The sequence below is a fragment of the Trypanosoma brucei genome (genome assembly GCF_000002445.2).
Source record: "Trypanosoma brucei brucei TREU927 chromosome 11 chr11_scaffold01 genomic scaffold, whole genome shotgun sequence".
Lineage (NCBI taxonomy): Eukaryota > Euglenozoa > Kinetoplastea > Trypanosomatida > Trypanosomatidae > Trypanosoma > Trypanosoma brucei.
In genome coordinates this window covers 436,989-451,694 of record NT_165288.1, presented here as the reverse complement: position 1 = coordinate 451,694, position 14,706 = coordinate 436,989, and the positions used below count along the sequence as shown (strand labels likewise).

The 14,706-nt window shown below is 42.4% G+C and overlaps 1 protein-coding gene across 1 annotated transcript, besides 1 other annotated feature; it reads right to left on the bottom strand.

Moving 5' to 3' along the window:
- Window positions 1-3,989: 3,989 nt before the first annotated feature.
- Tb11.53.0001 (hypothetical protein) lies at window positions 3,990-8,189 on the bottom strand (the record flags this gene model as incomplete). Its single annotated transcript, XM_823147.1, has 1 exon — window positions 3,990-8,189. The coding sequence occupies one exon, from the start codon at window positions 8,187-8,189 to the stop codon at window positions 3,990-3,992; it is 4,200 nt and encodes a 1,399-aa protein (XP_828240.1).
- Window positions 8,190-11,505: 3,316 nt separating this feature from the next.
- Window positions 11,506-11,535: a microsatellite.
- Window positions 11,536-14,706: the final 3,171 nt, after the last annotated feature.

Sequence of the window (14,706 nt, the reverse complement as noted above, 5' to 3'; positions counted from 1 at the left end):
CACAGTGACTCAATTCGGACGAGGAGAATTTAGAGGTAAGTTATAGCAGGTTCTGTAATTTGTGACCGAGCGATAAACGGGACACTTTACGGAAGTGCCGGCGGAGGTGGAGTACAAATCACTTGGACCGAGCACTCGAGAGCCATGCGCTTTCACGAGTCGTGGAAAAATGGTGAGCGATGCCAATACGCCAAATCTGTTTGGCGCCGCATTGTGGCAACCGAAGGGGTACCAATCTATGTGTGGCAAATGGCGGCGGCAGCGACGACAAGATTCATAAAGCCAAGAGTTGTGCTATCACCTGAGCAAAACTCCCAAGAAACACCGACAGCTTTCCACTCTCGACCCATCTAAGCAAAGATGGACTATGGTATTATTTCTACGGTTCTCCGTTTCCATTTCAAGCGGGGAGAAAGCGAAAAGCAAGGAAGCTCAGTCGGCATACACGATTGCTGAGATTTCGTCGCACGCAAACAAACAAGATATGCTCAAATAAGCACGACTGATATTTGTTTGAAAAGACCAAAAAAGTGGGCTGTGGAATACCGCCTCACGTCAAGTGCCAAAAAGGATGCTTTTCAGACATAATAAACCGGCAATATCCTAGAAGTCATCCAATACCTGAATGGCTGAATACAGTGGAGGTCTGGTGCTCCGAAGGCGAAAATCAGGGTGCACTCCACACTTAAAGCTCCTTGGATGTTGATTCCGAGGAGAAAATAAATTTGCTTTCCGTGGGTGGGTATAAAAGCAAACGCAAAAGACGAATGGGGGAGGGCTCTCATACGCCGCAAAAAATAGGGATATTCAATAAGAAGGAGTGAAAAGTTTCAACAAATGAACTGGTGAGTTTAGACGCTTCATCGGGCACAGAAACGATAATCATCGGCAACATGGAAAAATACAGGATTAAAGGGACATCTGAATATTGGGATGCAGTTGCCGCGTGGAAGCAGCGCCAACAGCAATGTTGAAAACGGTACCGAAAACGCTAAAAGACAAACCTGCACGGAAGAGGGTGAAACTCACCAGGGTGACGAGAACTACTTTTTCCTGGTTTTGCCCGCGCCTCCAAACACATAAGGTACTTTTGCGTGCCCATCCCCCTCAACAGCTGCAGAATTCAGTTAATGCAATGTTGCCGTTAGAGTGAAGAGAAGGAAGCGACACACTGGACCAGGTACGTAAGTTTCTTCCTCAATCAACTAATGAGACAGCCTTTTGTCAATCACCGCTCAAAACTGCACTCAGTTCTGCGAGATCCCTCTCAACCTTTATTTAGAGTATCAGTTCTTACCAGTTTATTCTGTAATGTTTTCCCTTTCCCTTCTGTTTCACTAACGATTTGCAGTTTCGAAATATCCTCACGGTCTCACCCCTATTTCCCACCATTACATTCCATAAAGAACAGCCGCATGACCCTGTTGCTGATAAAGTTTACCTGGATCAACTGACAAAGGATTAGTTGTGTAAGTCCACGTATAAGTTTTTCTAATTGGCCCTTTAAAATACGCATTGGACCCCGCAGTGAGATTGCAACACATAACTGCTGCGAATAGGCCCAGGGACCGCATACACACGAGCGTAGTTTGCACCTTCTTTGTAAGCGAAAACGTGACTGATACTCCGAGGGGTCACCACAGGATTTTGACTTTGTATTGCACCATTGTTATTCCTGATCTGTATGGACGTTCATTCTCCTATGGGAAACCATACTATTCCAACACGAGGGCGTCATGAAATGTATGTGTTCGCCCACTCCGGTACGTGGTTGTGTTTACGGAAGGTGGAAGTCGACTTCGAAGTCACATGAATGCTCGATCATTTCGAGCCTTTTCGACTGGGAAAGATCCCCGGCACCTCATTAACATCTGTGAAAATTTGGACCCTTGGTTGTGCTCAACATCCGCACTGAATGACAGCCAGTCTATATATCCCCAAAGTAGTGCGTCTTCGAGTTCGGGAAGAAAACGCGATACCCTTAGCACTTCAGAGAACAGATGGTATGGCTACTTTTCTTCAAAACAGGAGCTCTCAACCAACCGACTGCCAAAAACTCTAAAGATTAGGACGCATAGAGGAACTTGGCTTACCCGTTGACAATGCAGCCGTCTCCAGCGTCGCCGTACGTGTACCTGTCGCATTAAGGCCATCCCCGACCGCCAGACCTTATGAATGGGTGGGCCCAATGAGAACGAGGAAGTTCCCTGTTTTCGACCACCGGCATAGTCATAAATGATACGGCGTCGCATCGGGGGCTCTTTCCCAACATCCCGGTTATGCACACTCCTAATGCACACGGTTGCATGTGGGTATGGTTATGTTTTCGCGTGCCATGCATCTAACGCAGGGATGTTGAAAGGAAAATCGTGAGTTTCACCGAGGAGGAAAGGACGCCGGCCGCAAAGGCATTGAAAGTAAAAATTTTGCCATCAGCACGTTACCCTCTACTTCATTGTTCTGTAGCGTAACTGTATCGCGTTTTCTGAGTCTTATCCACACCTCCAACACTATTGAGGGTGAGAAAAGTTAAGTGAACACAACATTCAAAATATTGAAGACAAGTGACGCACGGCGTAAGGTCGTATTCATTGGGTGTTTGGTAGGTTCAATATCCATATATGAAAGACGGTATCATGCATGCACTAGGAGGTAATTGACACCACTGTTCATGTATGAAGATTTAAAAAACCCACCTGGCTCACTTCAGTTCCATTATAAAAAATAACACACGGAATGCTATGATAATTACCCTTGAGGGGCCAAATATTCTCCACCTTTTGGTTTCATGGGTTCAAGACAGTATCGCTGCTCAACAACATTGCCACACCGCGCACGCATCCCTTGAAACACAACACTCTTTTACTTCTGTAGGAACAGAAACCTCCGACCCTTAGAAATGTAGTTCTTCTACTTCGCTATCTTACAGTAGTAGGGTACGCAAATATCACCAAGTAACAACAAAACATCAACATAGAATATATTCCGCACTAGTGAAGAAAAGTAATGGGTTTCAATGTTGCAAAAAGAGCAGGGGACGACTCAACAATCCAGAAAATAACAAACATACAGTTGCGGTTATTTGGAGGCGTCTGTAAAACAAACGAAATTTCTTCTCGGTTCGTTACATCTTGGGGCATAAAATATTACAAGCCAACGTTACGTTACAAAACAAAGGCCAGATAGGGAAGTAAGATTTTCTATTGGAACAGCGCCACTTCATTCTTGTGTACAAGAGGCTTCAGAATGTATGACATCTTCATAAACGGTTAGTTCAAATAGCTCCGAAAGGAAATGTAATAGGATAAATTATGTTATTACAAAACAAATACAATAAGTTAAAATATTTTAATGAAGCAGTGTAATTTCGTTGAACTGCTTGAGAATATATGTCTGTCTGTATCAAGTATAAAAAAAAGATTTACAAGAAACGTAATGTGTTGTAAAATAATTTCCCTTGTAATAACTTGGTGCTCAAGATGCCGCTCTGATATAATTTATAATAAAGTTTCTTTGTTATTTCTGTCAGTAAATGATAATCAAAATAATTTATTCAATATATGTGTGTGAGAGTATGTCGTTATAAAGTTAGAATGAAGTACAAAATAACAAGATGTCCATTTGGTATAGTTGTAACATGAATGAGCGCAATATAATAATCATTACTCTTACAACTAAAATACAAATTTCCATTGGGCAAAAAGCTTGTTGTATGGACACACGCTTTTCTAACTGTTCTTTACTCTTCACAATATGTAATGGGTATAATTTACAAAAAAATGAAACAATTACAAAACTGTAATGAAATCCTTGTATATCTCGTATTCAAGTTATTGTAAAATCCAATAAAGTTTACGTGAATTGTTGCTGGCATCTGTCCCAATAACGGTGCCTACGGTCAGTTAACTACTCGAACTGGCTGTTACATTTAATGATGTGTTCTTGTTCTGTATATTACCATAATACAGAACAAAACAATGGATCAAATACTAGTTGTATATATCCACTTTCCTTTCTTTCAGTTCTTTATAAACATCAAAACTGACATTAGCATTTTTGATATCAACCCAGGAAAGACATGGTAGCTCCAAAAGACTTCTGAATCCTTCCCTTAGTCCCCTGCCTTCAGAGCTTCGGTGGAGGTCCATTTTTTTAATTGATTTGATCCTCCTAACGGGTGTGATATCATTAAGCTCCTTGCAATAAGAGAGGTTGAGATCCTCAATGGTATGGGATAGTTGAATTTCCCTGAGATCTTCATCTGTAATGAGAGAATCCATAAGGTTAAGAATGCGCAACTGTGGAAGAGTGAAAAGTGCACTAAACCCCCGCGTTAGCTCTTCGCACTTCCCTATGTGTAACTCCTCTAGTGTCTTGATATCAGCAAGACAAGAAGCATCGGTCATATCACACGATTCAAGGTTCAGTGTAATGAGGGATTTGCATCTGCTGATATAATATCCACCGTAACTGGTTGTAACTCTTGTGGACGATAAGTTGAGCACACGGAGTCGTGGTAATGCGGTCAGTGCTTCCCAGCCTGAAATTATGTGGTAACATCCGCTCAGATTCAGTTCTTCTAGTGCCGTAAGGTTTGATATATGATATATGTCTGGCAATTCAAATGAGTGGGTAATGTCAAGTGATTTCAACGATCGAATCTTGCAGACACTCTCAAAACAGGTATTTCCCATGTTGAAATGGCTCAGGGTTAGTACATGAAGCCATGGCAGTTTTCCAAGATCCCCTACATCATTCAATAATCGGTCACCATGGGCGATTTTCAGTTCCTTAAGTGTTGCAATGTTGGAAATAAGTTTGATGTCGCATAGTTCTTCAGGTCCTTCGATAGTGAGTTTCACTAGAGATTTGCTCTCTCCTAGTGAACTGAGGGAGAAATAAGTGGATTGTAATTTCCTTAAAACCAATACCCGTAGCCTTGGTAGCATTCCAACCTTGAGCAGACCTTCATTAATGTTATGGCAGTTCTGAATGGTGAGCTCTTCCAGTGACTTAATGTTATTTATCGGCTCGATATTGGACACATCTCCACAACAGTACAGCTCCAAATTTCTGAGATTTTTGCACCCGCTGAGGAGACGTATGCCTTCGTTGGTAACCCAAGTTACGGAAAGGGTTGCTACACGTAGTCGAGTCAGAGCTTCAAATGCCTCCCAACCTTTTCGTATTCGATCGCAGCAGTTAACATTCAGTTCCTCCAACGTTGATAGGGAAGATAATGCTGATATATCGGTTATATAATTACAGTTTGATACGTTAAGTGACTGCAGTGACTTGGATTGAGAGATCCCCTCAAGCCATATGTCACAGACCCTTCCATCATCCAAATTCAGTACACGAAGTCGTCTTAGGCTGGAGATTGGGGGTAGATGATACGGCTCACAAGCGCGTCCCAGCAGCAATTCTTCAACTATAGCAGTTGAGGAGAGAGTTCCCACACAAAATGATTCACGTCCATTCTCGAGATTCAGTTTCACAAGTGATTTGAAGAGTGTGTTGTAAGGATATTGTTGCATCCATCTAACACTTGTTCCACATTTCTTTGCATCTAGCTCGCGAAGCTTAGGCAGCTTTCCAAGAGCTTCGACACCTTTCTCGATATTGAAGCACCAATCAATGTTCAATTCCCTGAGCATAGTAATGTTAGAAAGTGCCGTGATGTCCGTTATGTCATTACAAAATGCGAGGTTGAGTGTATTCAAAGACTTGCACTCGCTGATGTGCCGTATGTTTTCATCATTAATTCGTGTGTTCGACAGTACGGCCACACGCAGTTGGTGAAGTGTACCAAATACATTCCAGCCGGATGTTACATGACAGCAGTTGTCAATGTTGAGTTTCTCCAATGCATTAAGGGAAGCTATCGCAGAAATAGATGTTATTTCCTTACAATGCGAAAGGTTTAATGATACAAGTGGGCTTGAGCACGCGCAGATATCCTCAAGGGAATTATTATCAATTTTTGTCCATCCCAAATCCAGTACACGAAGCTGCAATAACCTTCCCAGCGTTCCAATTCCAGAGGTTACCGCGTCACAGTGGTGAAGATTCAGTTCCTTAAGTGTTGAAAGGCTCGAAAGAAATGTGACATCACTTAATCCTTTGCAATTATCAAGAATAAGTTTGACAAATGATTTGCCATTCCCTAGTGATCCAATAACAGAATTCGTCAAGTGGACACCCTTCACGTTCAACACACGAAGCCGTGGTAGCTCTCCAAGAACACTCAGCCCTTTTCTAATCTTTGAACAATTATCAAGATTCAAATCCTCAAGCGTAGTGATGTTGGAGAGGGATGTAATATCAAATAACTCATCGCAGAAAGAAAGATCCAGCGTAACAAGTTCTTTGCACTTGCTGAAATGAGATATGTCTCTATCAGTAATATGTGTATTCGAGAGGATTGCCACATGTAGCTGCTGAAGTTTTTCAAGTGCTTCCCATCCTGCATTTATCCTAATACAGTCACTTAAATTCAGTTCATTCAATGTTTCAAGGGCTGAAATATGGAACACACTTGTTACTTTCCAACAATGGGAAAGGTTGAGTGACACTATTGTCTGTGATACGCATAGACCTCTGAGAGAATCACTGTCAGTATTTGTACCAGACAGATCCAACACTTTAAGCTGTGGCAGGTTACCGAGACATCCAATTCCAGCGTCAATACCATTGCAACCGAGAAGGCTTAGTTTTTCCAGAGTTAAAATGTTAGCGAGTGCTTCCACATCACTCAGTCCCGTGGTACTCTCTATAGTGAGCTGTAAAAGGGATTTTGAGGCACCAATACCAGTAAAGCCAATGGAAGAGATGTGTGCTTCCTTTATGTTAAGTACACGCAGGTACGGTAGTGTACCAAGGCAACCCACACCACTAATGATATCAGCACATTTTTGAATATTCAGTTCCTCGAGTGCAACAAAGCTGGATAAGAGTGTCATGTCACCAAAACCTGCACAGTTTTCAATACTTAATTTTACAAGTGATTCGCTAGTTCCAACCGAATCAAGAGATGACTCGCTCAGGTGCATGTCCTTCATGTGCAATACGCGTAGCTTTGGTAATTCCCACACAACGCTTATCCCCTGTGTTATTCGGTGACAACGGTTAAGGTTCAATTCCTGAATAGCAGTGGCGTTGGAGAGTGGATTGATATCTGTCAACTGAATGCAATGAGAAAGGTTCAGCCTTTCCAGCGGTCCACAATCACACAAATCCTTAAGAAAATTATCTTCCACAGAGACACCACTCAAGTCAAGTGCACGCAGTCGCAACAACCTTACAAGTGCTCCTATTCCCTTCGTTATGTGGTAGCAATTGCTTAGATTCAACTCTTCTAGTGCTGCAAGTTGTGAAATTGGTGTTACATCCGTGAGGCTGTTGCATTCAGATACACTCAGCTTGGAAAGTGTAGCACATTCACATATTTCCTCTATACAGCTATCATCAATGCTTGTGTAATTAAACTCAAGACACTTCAGGTTAGTCAAGCGAGAGATTCCTTTGATATTTGTCAGTTGCATGGTGTCAGCAACAACCAAATCCTCCAACGTTACAATATTGAATAAATGGCTAACGTCATTGTCGTCAATGTTGTTACTCTTAAGATAAAGCCTTTTCAACATGTGCAGTCTCTTCAAAGATATCATATTCACAAGTTTTCCACGTGGGTATTCAATGCGTAACTCTTCCAACTGCTTTAGCTCACTGACTCCTTGTAAGTCAAATTTCTCACCTTCTGACATTGTGATGGTTAATTTCTCAGCTTGAATGCGACCACAGAGTGAGGAAAGAGCACCTTCATTTAGTCCTTTGCCACTAAAGGAATTATCAGCAGCATGATATAACGTTACTGTACGTATGCATTTGGCGTCATCACACACACCACCTTGCCTTTCAACACTCATAGCTGTGAGACCACTCATAAAATATCTGAATGCCTTCACATTGCTTTCCAGCCGTGGTGTTTCTTTAATCAACTTCTCACGCTCATTCAGTAATGATACCAAAGTTCCTTCATTACTGGAGTCACGCATTTCTTCGGTGATTGTAATGGTGGTTGGTGTATTTTTTTGAGAAGTTGATGGTTCCTTTAAAGCTTCTGAGTGCTCAGGAGTTGAGATGCGCTGTCGCTTTCTTCCTTGGTTTCCTGACATTGTAGTTCCCATTACTTATGTTTGGTAGCCGTTTTCTACTAAAAATATTATTTCTGAGAGTCGAAACAAAGTTTGGCAATGAGATGATTGAATGCTGTCAGTTGAATGTATTTGCATCATAATGGCATTGGGTATGCAATTTTATTTCCACTAACTTGAAGTATTATGCCACTGAAATGTCAAAACTTCAAACACTGAAAACACTTTTCATCTCCTCTCAGCACATGTAGAAAATTAATGGGAAGGGAGGGATGACACATTCTCTGCTTATTTCAATTATGTTACGATTCCAAAGTCACACTCAATAAAAGGATTCCAAATAATAACAAACATTCCTCACTATATTTCTGTTTTCGACTATTGGCACAGAAGGGCAATGCAAAGCCAACACTTTGCTTTCATGTGGTGCTACTGAGGTAATAGCAAAACAACTCGGTGTGGTCTCATCATCGCTTATGAGTCACATTTTAACTTTTAATGGTAGAAATATGTCTGTGTAAAAGGGGAAGTGAATGAGGAGATGCAATAAAATAGTGCTGATGGATTCGATTGGTAGGGCACAACTGAAGGACTGACAGTTATCACACCTCATAACTCGGAGGGAAAATATTGCACAACACAACTTCCAGCATGGATAGCGGAATGCACGACAAATCAAGTTGCAAGTTTCGGCCACGACCAGGGCAATGTAAGACCAAGGTATCAGTTTCCTCAATAGCTATAATGACTATGGTATCATCTATGTATGTTTGGAGAGAATGTAAGGGAGTAGTAAAATGAAAGACGGTACGATATATATTTCTGTGAATTTAGAGAAAGATTTCGCACATCCAACATGTACAGCAGTAATCCATCGCAGCCAAATATGCTCACCAGGCATCAGAATAAAATAAATAAAAGCATTAACAAACAGGGGTTTTGAAGGACTCGTTTGAAGTATTTTAGCTGAACCGATTGTGGTAAGGCTTCGATATAACTAAAATATTGCTAGTTGAGTTAATTCGTTTCCACATGTGTCGAGAATCCTACCATTTGAGCTATTTACACCTCTGGTTGTATCATGCATTTGAGGAGCGTGTATTTGTGTTTTCACGCATTGCTATTATTACAACTGTGAGAAAACTTTAGTAGTGAATATTTCTCCAGTTGTAAAAGTTGAACATGCACACAAATGTTAGCCGAAATTGTTGTCTTTGCAGTATCATATCTGCGCATGTTAGTTCTACGTTCATTCCTAATAAATACCCGTGTTCCCTGACATTTTGGGTTGTATTATTTTCTCTACTTGGCCTCCTTTGTATCTTACACTTCACGAATAAATTCCATTGGGAACAATAACTTCGTAGTGTTTTCGTCAATGCCGAGTGCCCTCAAAGCCCTTTCATTTGATACCTTTATAATTTATTTGGAAGAATGAAGGGAGGGGGAATGGACTCCAATACCGCGAAAACTGGAAAAAAGAGGAGAAGCGGAGGATATCACGCCACAACCCGCGGAGGAATGAAACTATCATTATGAAGGCAAAACAGATGCCATTCCGTGAGTGTGCGGAGGTCCCTTCAATTGTTTCAAACTTCCAATTCTACAGAGTACGTTGCGAAGAAGGAATGTCAGTACTGACAAGAAAAAAAGGTAATTTTTCTCTGGTATTGTGTGTGAAGCATTTTGAAAAAGGATAAATTGCTGTTGGAACAAACAGAGTGGACTATGTATCTTTTTTCTCATTTAAACTGCTACAACAATTTGCTTCATACTAAACAATTGGGAAGGAGTTTTTGAGACAAGCAAGCACAATAGTAGCACAAACCTTTTACAACTGCGGCGCATATTCATTGATTCATTTCCTTTCCATGTTTTCCATTATATTGCAAACACTCGTAATATGAAATAAATTATGTGTGATATTTATATGCAAACTCATGCATTTGTTCCAATGAGCATTTTTTCATTCTGCAGTGGCACATCGGAAGCAGCTCCAAAATAGTTGCATAAAGAAAACAGAAACAGATTGAGACATGAGGGAAGCAAATAAAAGGGGATGTTGTGTATATATGTTTATTCATTTGTTTTATTTAGCTCTGAACTTCTAAATCTATTTGAAAATTTTGTAATAATCAATGTGCGAATCCAGATCGACCGTGGTTTCGCGTCAACCATCGTCTTGTGGTTTGCGTGCCTGGACGGTCAGTGCACGGACTGTCTTATATATTTTTGACGTCCTCCTTTGGATATTGTAGAAAGCGGCCCTCTTGGGAGTAGTGAAGATATATTTTTTTGTATTTACTTCAACATGGTGTGGTGCCGCCAGGAGTTTCAGTTCAAGGTGTTCCGTCCTTGAACCCATTTTCCCGAGTTTACATCGGTGCTATAGATATGAAATGATTTGGTTCCACATCGTTCGTGGAGGCTGGTTCGCGTAAGTATGCTATAGTGCTAAAGTTTTCTCATATGCGCCGGTTTCTACAACTTGCGTTGCATATTCATCTGCCAACTCGTTAACTTGTACTCCGCAGCGGCTTCGCTAAAATTGCCGACGTATCGATCATGCAGCTTTAGGATAGTGAGGCGCCCTCATCCACATTTCTTTCTTTGCTCAACTTCTCTGGCTTATTTGGCCGTTGTTTAGCGTAGCTGCGAGGCATGAACTGTCAGTGCTAGCAAATAGGAATTCGTTTACGGAGGGTACGTTGGATATTCGGCTGCTGTAGTGCTGTCGGAAAGGCTACAGATTCTGGTACATAGCTGAAAGGACGGGGTCTACAGTCGGTGCTGACATTATGGCTTCCCTCGACTTTGACCAAGAAAGTCGCGTTCCGACTCCGACGGATAACGACGCGTTGATTTCTCCATCTGTGGTCATTACCCACTTGCGATATCGATGTGACTCTAGGGTTTCTTTCCTCATTCCTTTTTTTTCTACATGTAATTGCTTCGTTTTGGCGTCTGTGCAATCCGTTTAAACTCTTCCCCAACGGATGTCTGATTGATGACCATTACGCACCGGGCGGGAATGGGACTGCGAGTTCGTTTGCTTTCATATCATGTTAATTCCGTTGTGGCGAGCTCTTTAGCGCATGCACCTCCGGATGTGTGAAAAGGGTGTTATCAGAGATAAGTCAAACGCGGAACCCAACTTCATGTGCAGGTTCGGTCGGCGGTTTCCCAATCCAGCAGAAGTGGCACGATTATAATTTTTCAAAATATGATTGGCCGTGATTTTACGCAGAGGATGTGTTTGGAAGGAGATGTTTGGCTCCAGGAGTGACTATTCGTGGTCAGTCGTCGGAAACACTGCGGTCACAAAAAACTCCGTTGATACACAAATCTTTATATGTACATATATATATATATATATATAGGATCTGTTGTTCGAGCTCGTATTGTTTCACCTTCAAATAACAGCCACGGCACGCCGCGAGCCACTATCAGGGTCGGCATATGATGTTAGTATGAGGCTTTTGCCTTTATATGCAATTCATTTTGGCTTTGTATTTGCTGTGGTGCAGCAGCGCACTGACTGGAAGACACAACGTTTAGCATTAGTTAAGGATGTAGAGCCCCCCCCCCAAAAAAAGAAAAACTTTGGGGTGCGTGAGGACAATGCGGTGACCGCTACAATTTAGCATTCACTAATCTTTAGAGGCCATCTGGTTTCTTGTTTGTTAAAATTGAGTGTGCATGTGGATGCCCCGGACTGTGCTCTCTTCGGTGGCTTTGCTGCTGTCCTCTTTTCTTCGCGCCACTTTTGCATTTTTTTTTTTCGTAGAGTCAGGCTGGCTACGACAATTGCATCTTCTGGAGAAGGCTCCTTGATATCAATAGAAAATTCATCGGTGCACATATCCACCACGGCACCTGACGTTTCGCTAAGCATATTCGGGGTCGGTTGTGCGTAGAGTAAAAATGAGCGCGACCCCGCTGCTGACCCTCGTAACACAACTTTTCGCAGTCTTTGTGCTTTTGCTCTTTGCATTCCCAACGCCTTGCCCATGTGGATTCATCAAACGACATATTCTGTAGCCATCTTTAGCTGTTTCCCCCAGATACGTGGGCAAGTCTGTCGCCATACAATTTATAGTCAACCGCATCAACTCCTTCCTTCTTTGACTTTAATTCTTTAACCATTTTTTCATAGTGATTTTTAAGAGCGCTATTCATGAGGGCTTCAATGGCATCCATACACTGCTTCTTCAGAACCATTGAATCTTTGTATGTAGAGGGTATCCCCACCTTAGTGAGAATCTCCATACACCGAAGGTAGTGAAAGAAGGAAAGATCATACTTGCCTCCCTTGCATTCCCTCTGAGCTTCATTCAGCAGCTCCCTACAAGTGATGAGGTGCCTCTCTTGTGAAACCCGTGGCGGAACATAGTTCGTTGCGTGATGATAGATCATTTTCATATACTCTTGATATGAACATTCCCAATCCAACTGGAAAAAGGACATACCCACGCCTTCCTTCCGACGAAAAGTAGCAGCAACAACTTCAGGTGTTGAACACTAGAAAAAATAAGGCTGAGAAAATATTTAAAGCACGAGATAGCATGCCTCGAGCGACCAGTTGAAATAAAACACATTACCTATTTTGTAATGGAGCTTGCATCCTTTCAATACACAAGCGAACTTTATCATAGATGTCTCCCAATTACCTTCCTCAGCACAGTGTCAGATTGTAACGGCAATCAAATATATATTTAAATAACAGAGCAAAATAAGGCTAGTAGTCAGATAACTAAGGTGAATTGCACTGCCTAAAGGGAATGCCGGTCACCAGGGGTGAACTCCACAACAACATTCGAACGGAACGAGACAACCTCACTTGAACATAGCAGGAAACCGCGGCGGCGGGAAGAAAACAGCCTGCAGGCTTTACACTCGCATAGGCGCGGAACCGCTACACAACTCCTTATCACACCTCGAAAGTCTCACGAAAAGACATGTTCCGACGACGCCACCGCTTCCACTACCAAGTGAAAATGCTTCGCGTTGCGGGAAACATCCACACTCCAGTTGTTAACCTTAACCGGAACATCGGACACACTAACGACAACGAGAAACTCTGTGGAAAGGTATTTTCTTTTGATCAAATGCCCTTTAAAGCGTAGATACATAATTGTTTTCGCTCTTCAAACGAAGCTCGCACTGAAATCTTTCCCCAACAAGAAACGAAGCATATCAAAAGTTGGGCATTTTGTCGCAGGCAATGCGTCGGCCCCTGCGAAGGCCCTCGCTGTGGGTAAAGTGGAAAAAAAAACAACGTTGTCATGCGCCTCATTTCCCTTAAGATAAACTCACCTCGAATAGGCGGCTGACGGCATTGCAGAGGAAATTGTTTGAGAAGTCTTGAAAAGTATGGCACCCACAAAAATAAATAAATAAAAGGACTCTGCAACCTGCACCCCGTTTCTGCCAATGTGGACGAAAAAGCACTCAAGCCGGCGGTTGGCGCACCCGAATACAGAATGTGGCGGTACAGAACGTGGAAAAGGGTTGCTTTCACCCGACACCTCAAGGTTTATCACCCCCACCTTCTACCATTTCGCAGTGATGGAGCAACTGCCCACGTAACACATCCATTCGTCAACCAACGCAGAAGGATTATAGAAAGAAAGTGGGAAATACAACCAGAGGGAACTATGATGCAGGAATATGGAGAAACGACTATACTCCCCAGTAAACCCTTGGTAAAGGCCATAACGCGCTGCTGGCGTTGCGGCCCGAGTAGGGCACATGGGTCCGCTTTGGCATACTCGAAGACGCCGTTCGAATGGCATTGTCACTAAAATGAGAAAGTTTTTTGTTTGATTGTGTGATGGAGGAAGTGTAAATGGAACATGAAAATGAGCGCCTTAACCGCCCTTTGTGTCTACAGACAGTGTTTCAGAATAGTTGATTTTGCCAGGCACGGATTATGCGCATACCGTTGAGAGGGACTTGGCGGCTTAATTTTCACCAGCTTGCGAGTAGGTATTGTATGGACAAGCGGAGGAAAAAGAATGCGACACTTCGAAGAGAGCCGAGTTCCCCGGCTGAGGTGGCGCCATTCGAGTGCGTGAATAAGGGCATGAAAAACATCAAAACCCTCCCAATACTTCTACCACCAAGTGCATAAAATGTGATTTTCACCACCTCTACAACAACAAAAATGCGCATAAAGCTTCCACACCAAATAAAGAAAGCCCAACACACCACAGGCGATCCATCTTCCAGCCCAACATACAAGCCTATATCGCATTTGTCGAAAAGAGACTGCCAAATTTCCCCCGGCGGCGGGGTCACGACAAGAAAATCATAATTCAATCAACGACAACCACCACACACCTCAGAGGATCCAGTGCAGATTTTTCCTTCCGCACCTCATCCCTCACCTACAAAAGCAGTTGGGAGTATAATGCATAAATTTCACCTATGAAGATATGTTACAGCTTTTTCGTGCACTATCAAAATGATGGGGAATATAAATATACAAAAGCTTCATCAACACGGTGAACCACAGAGAGTACCATGGAATAAGAATGAATCAAGACAG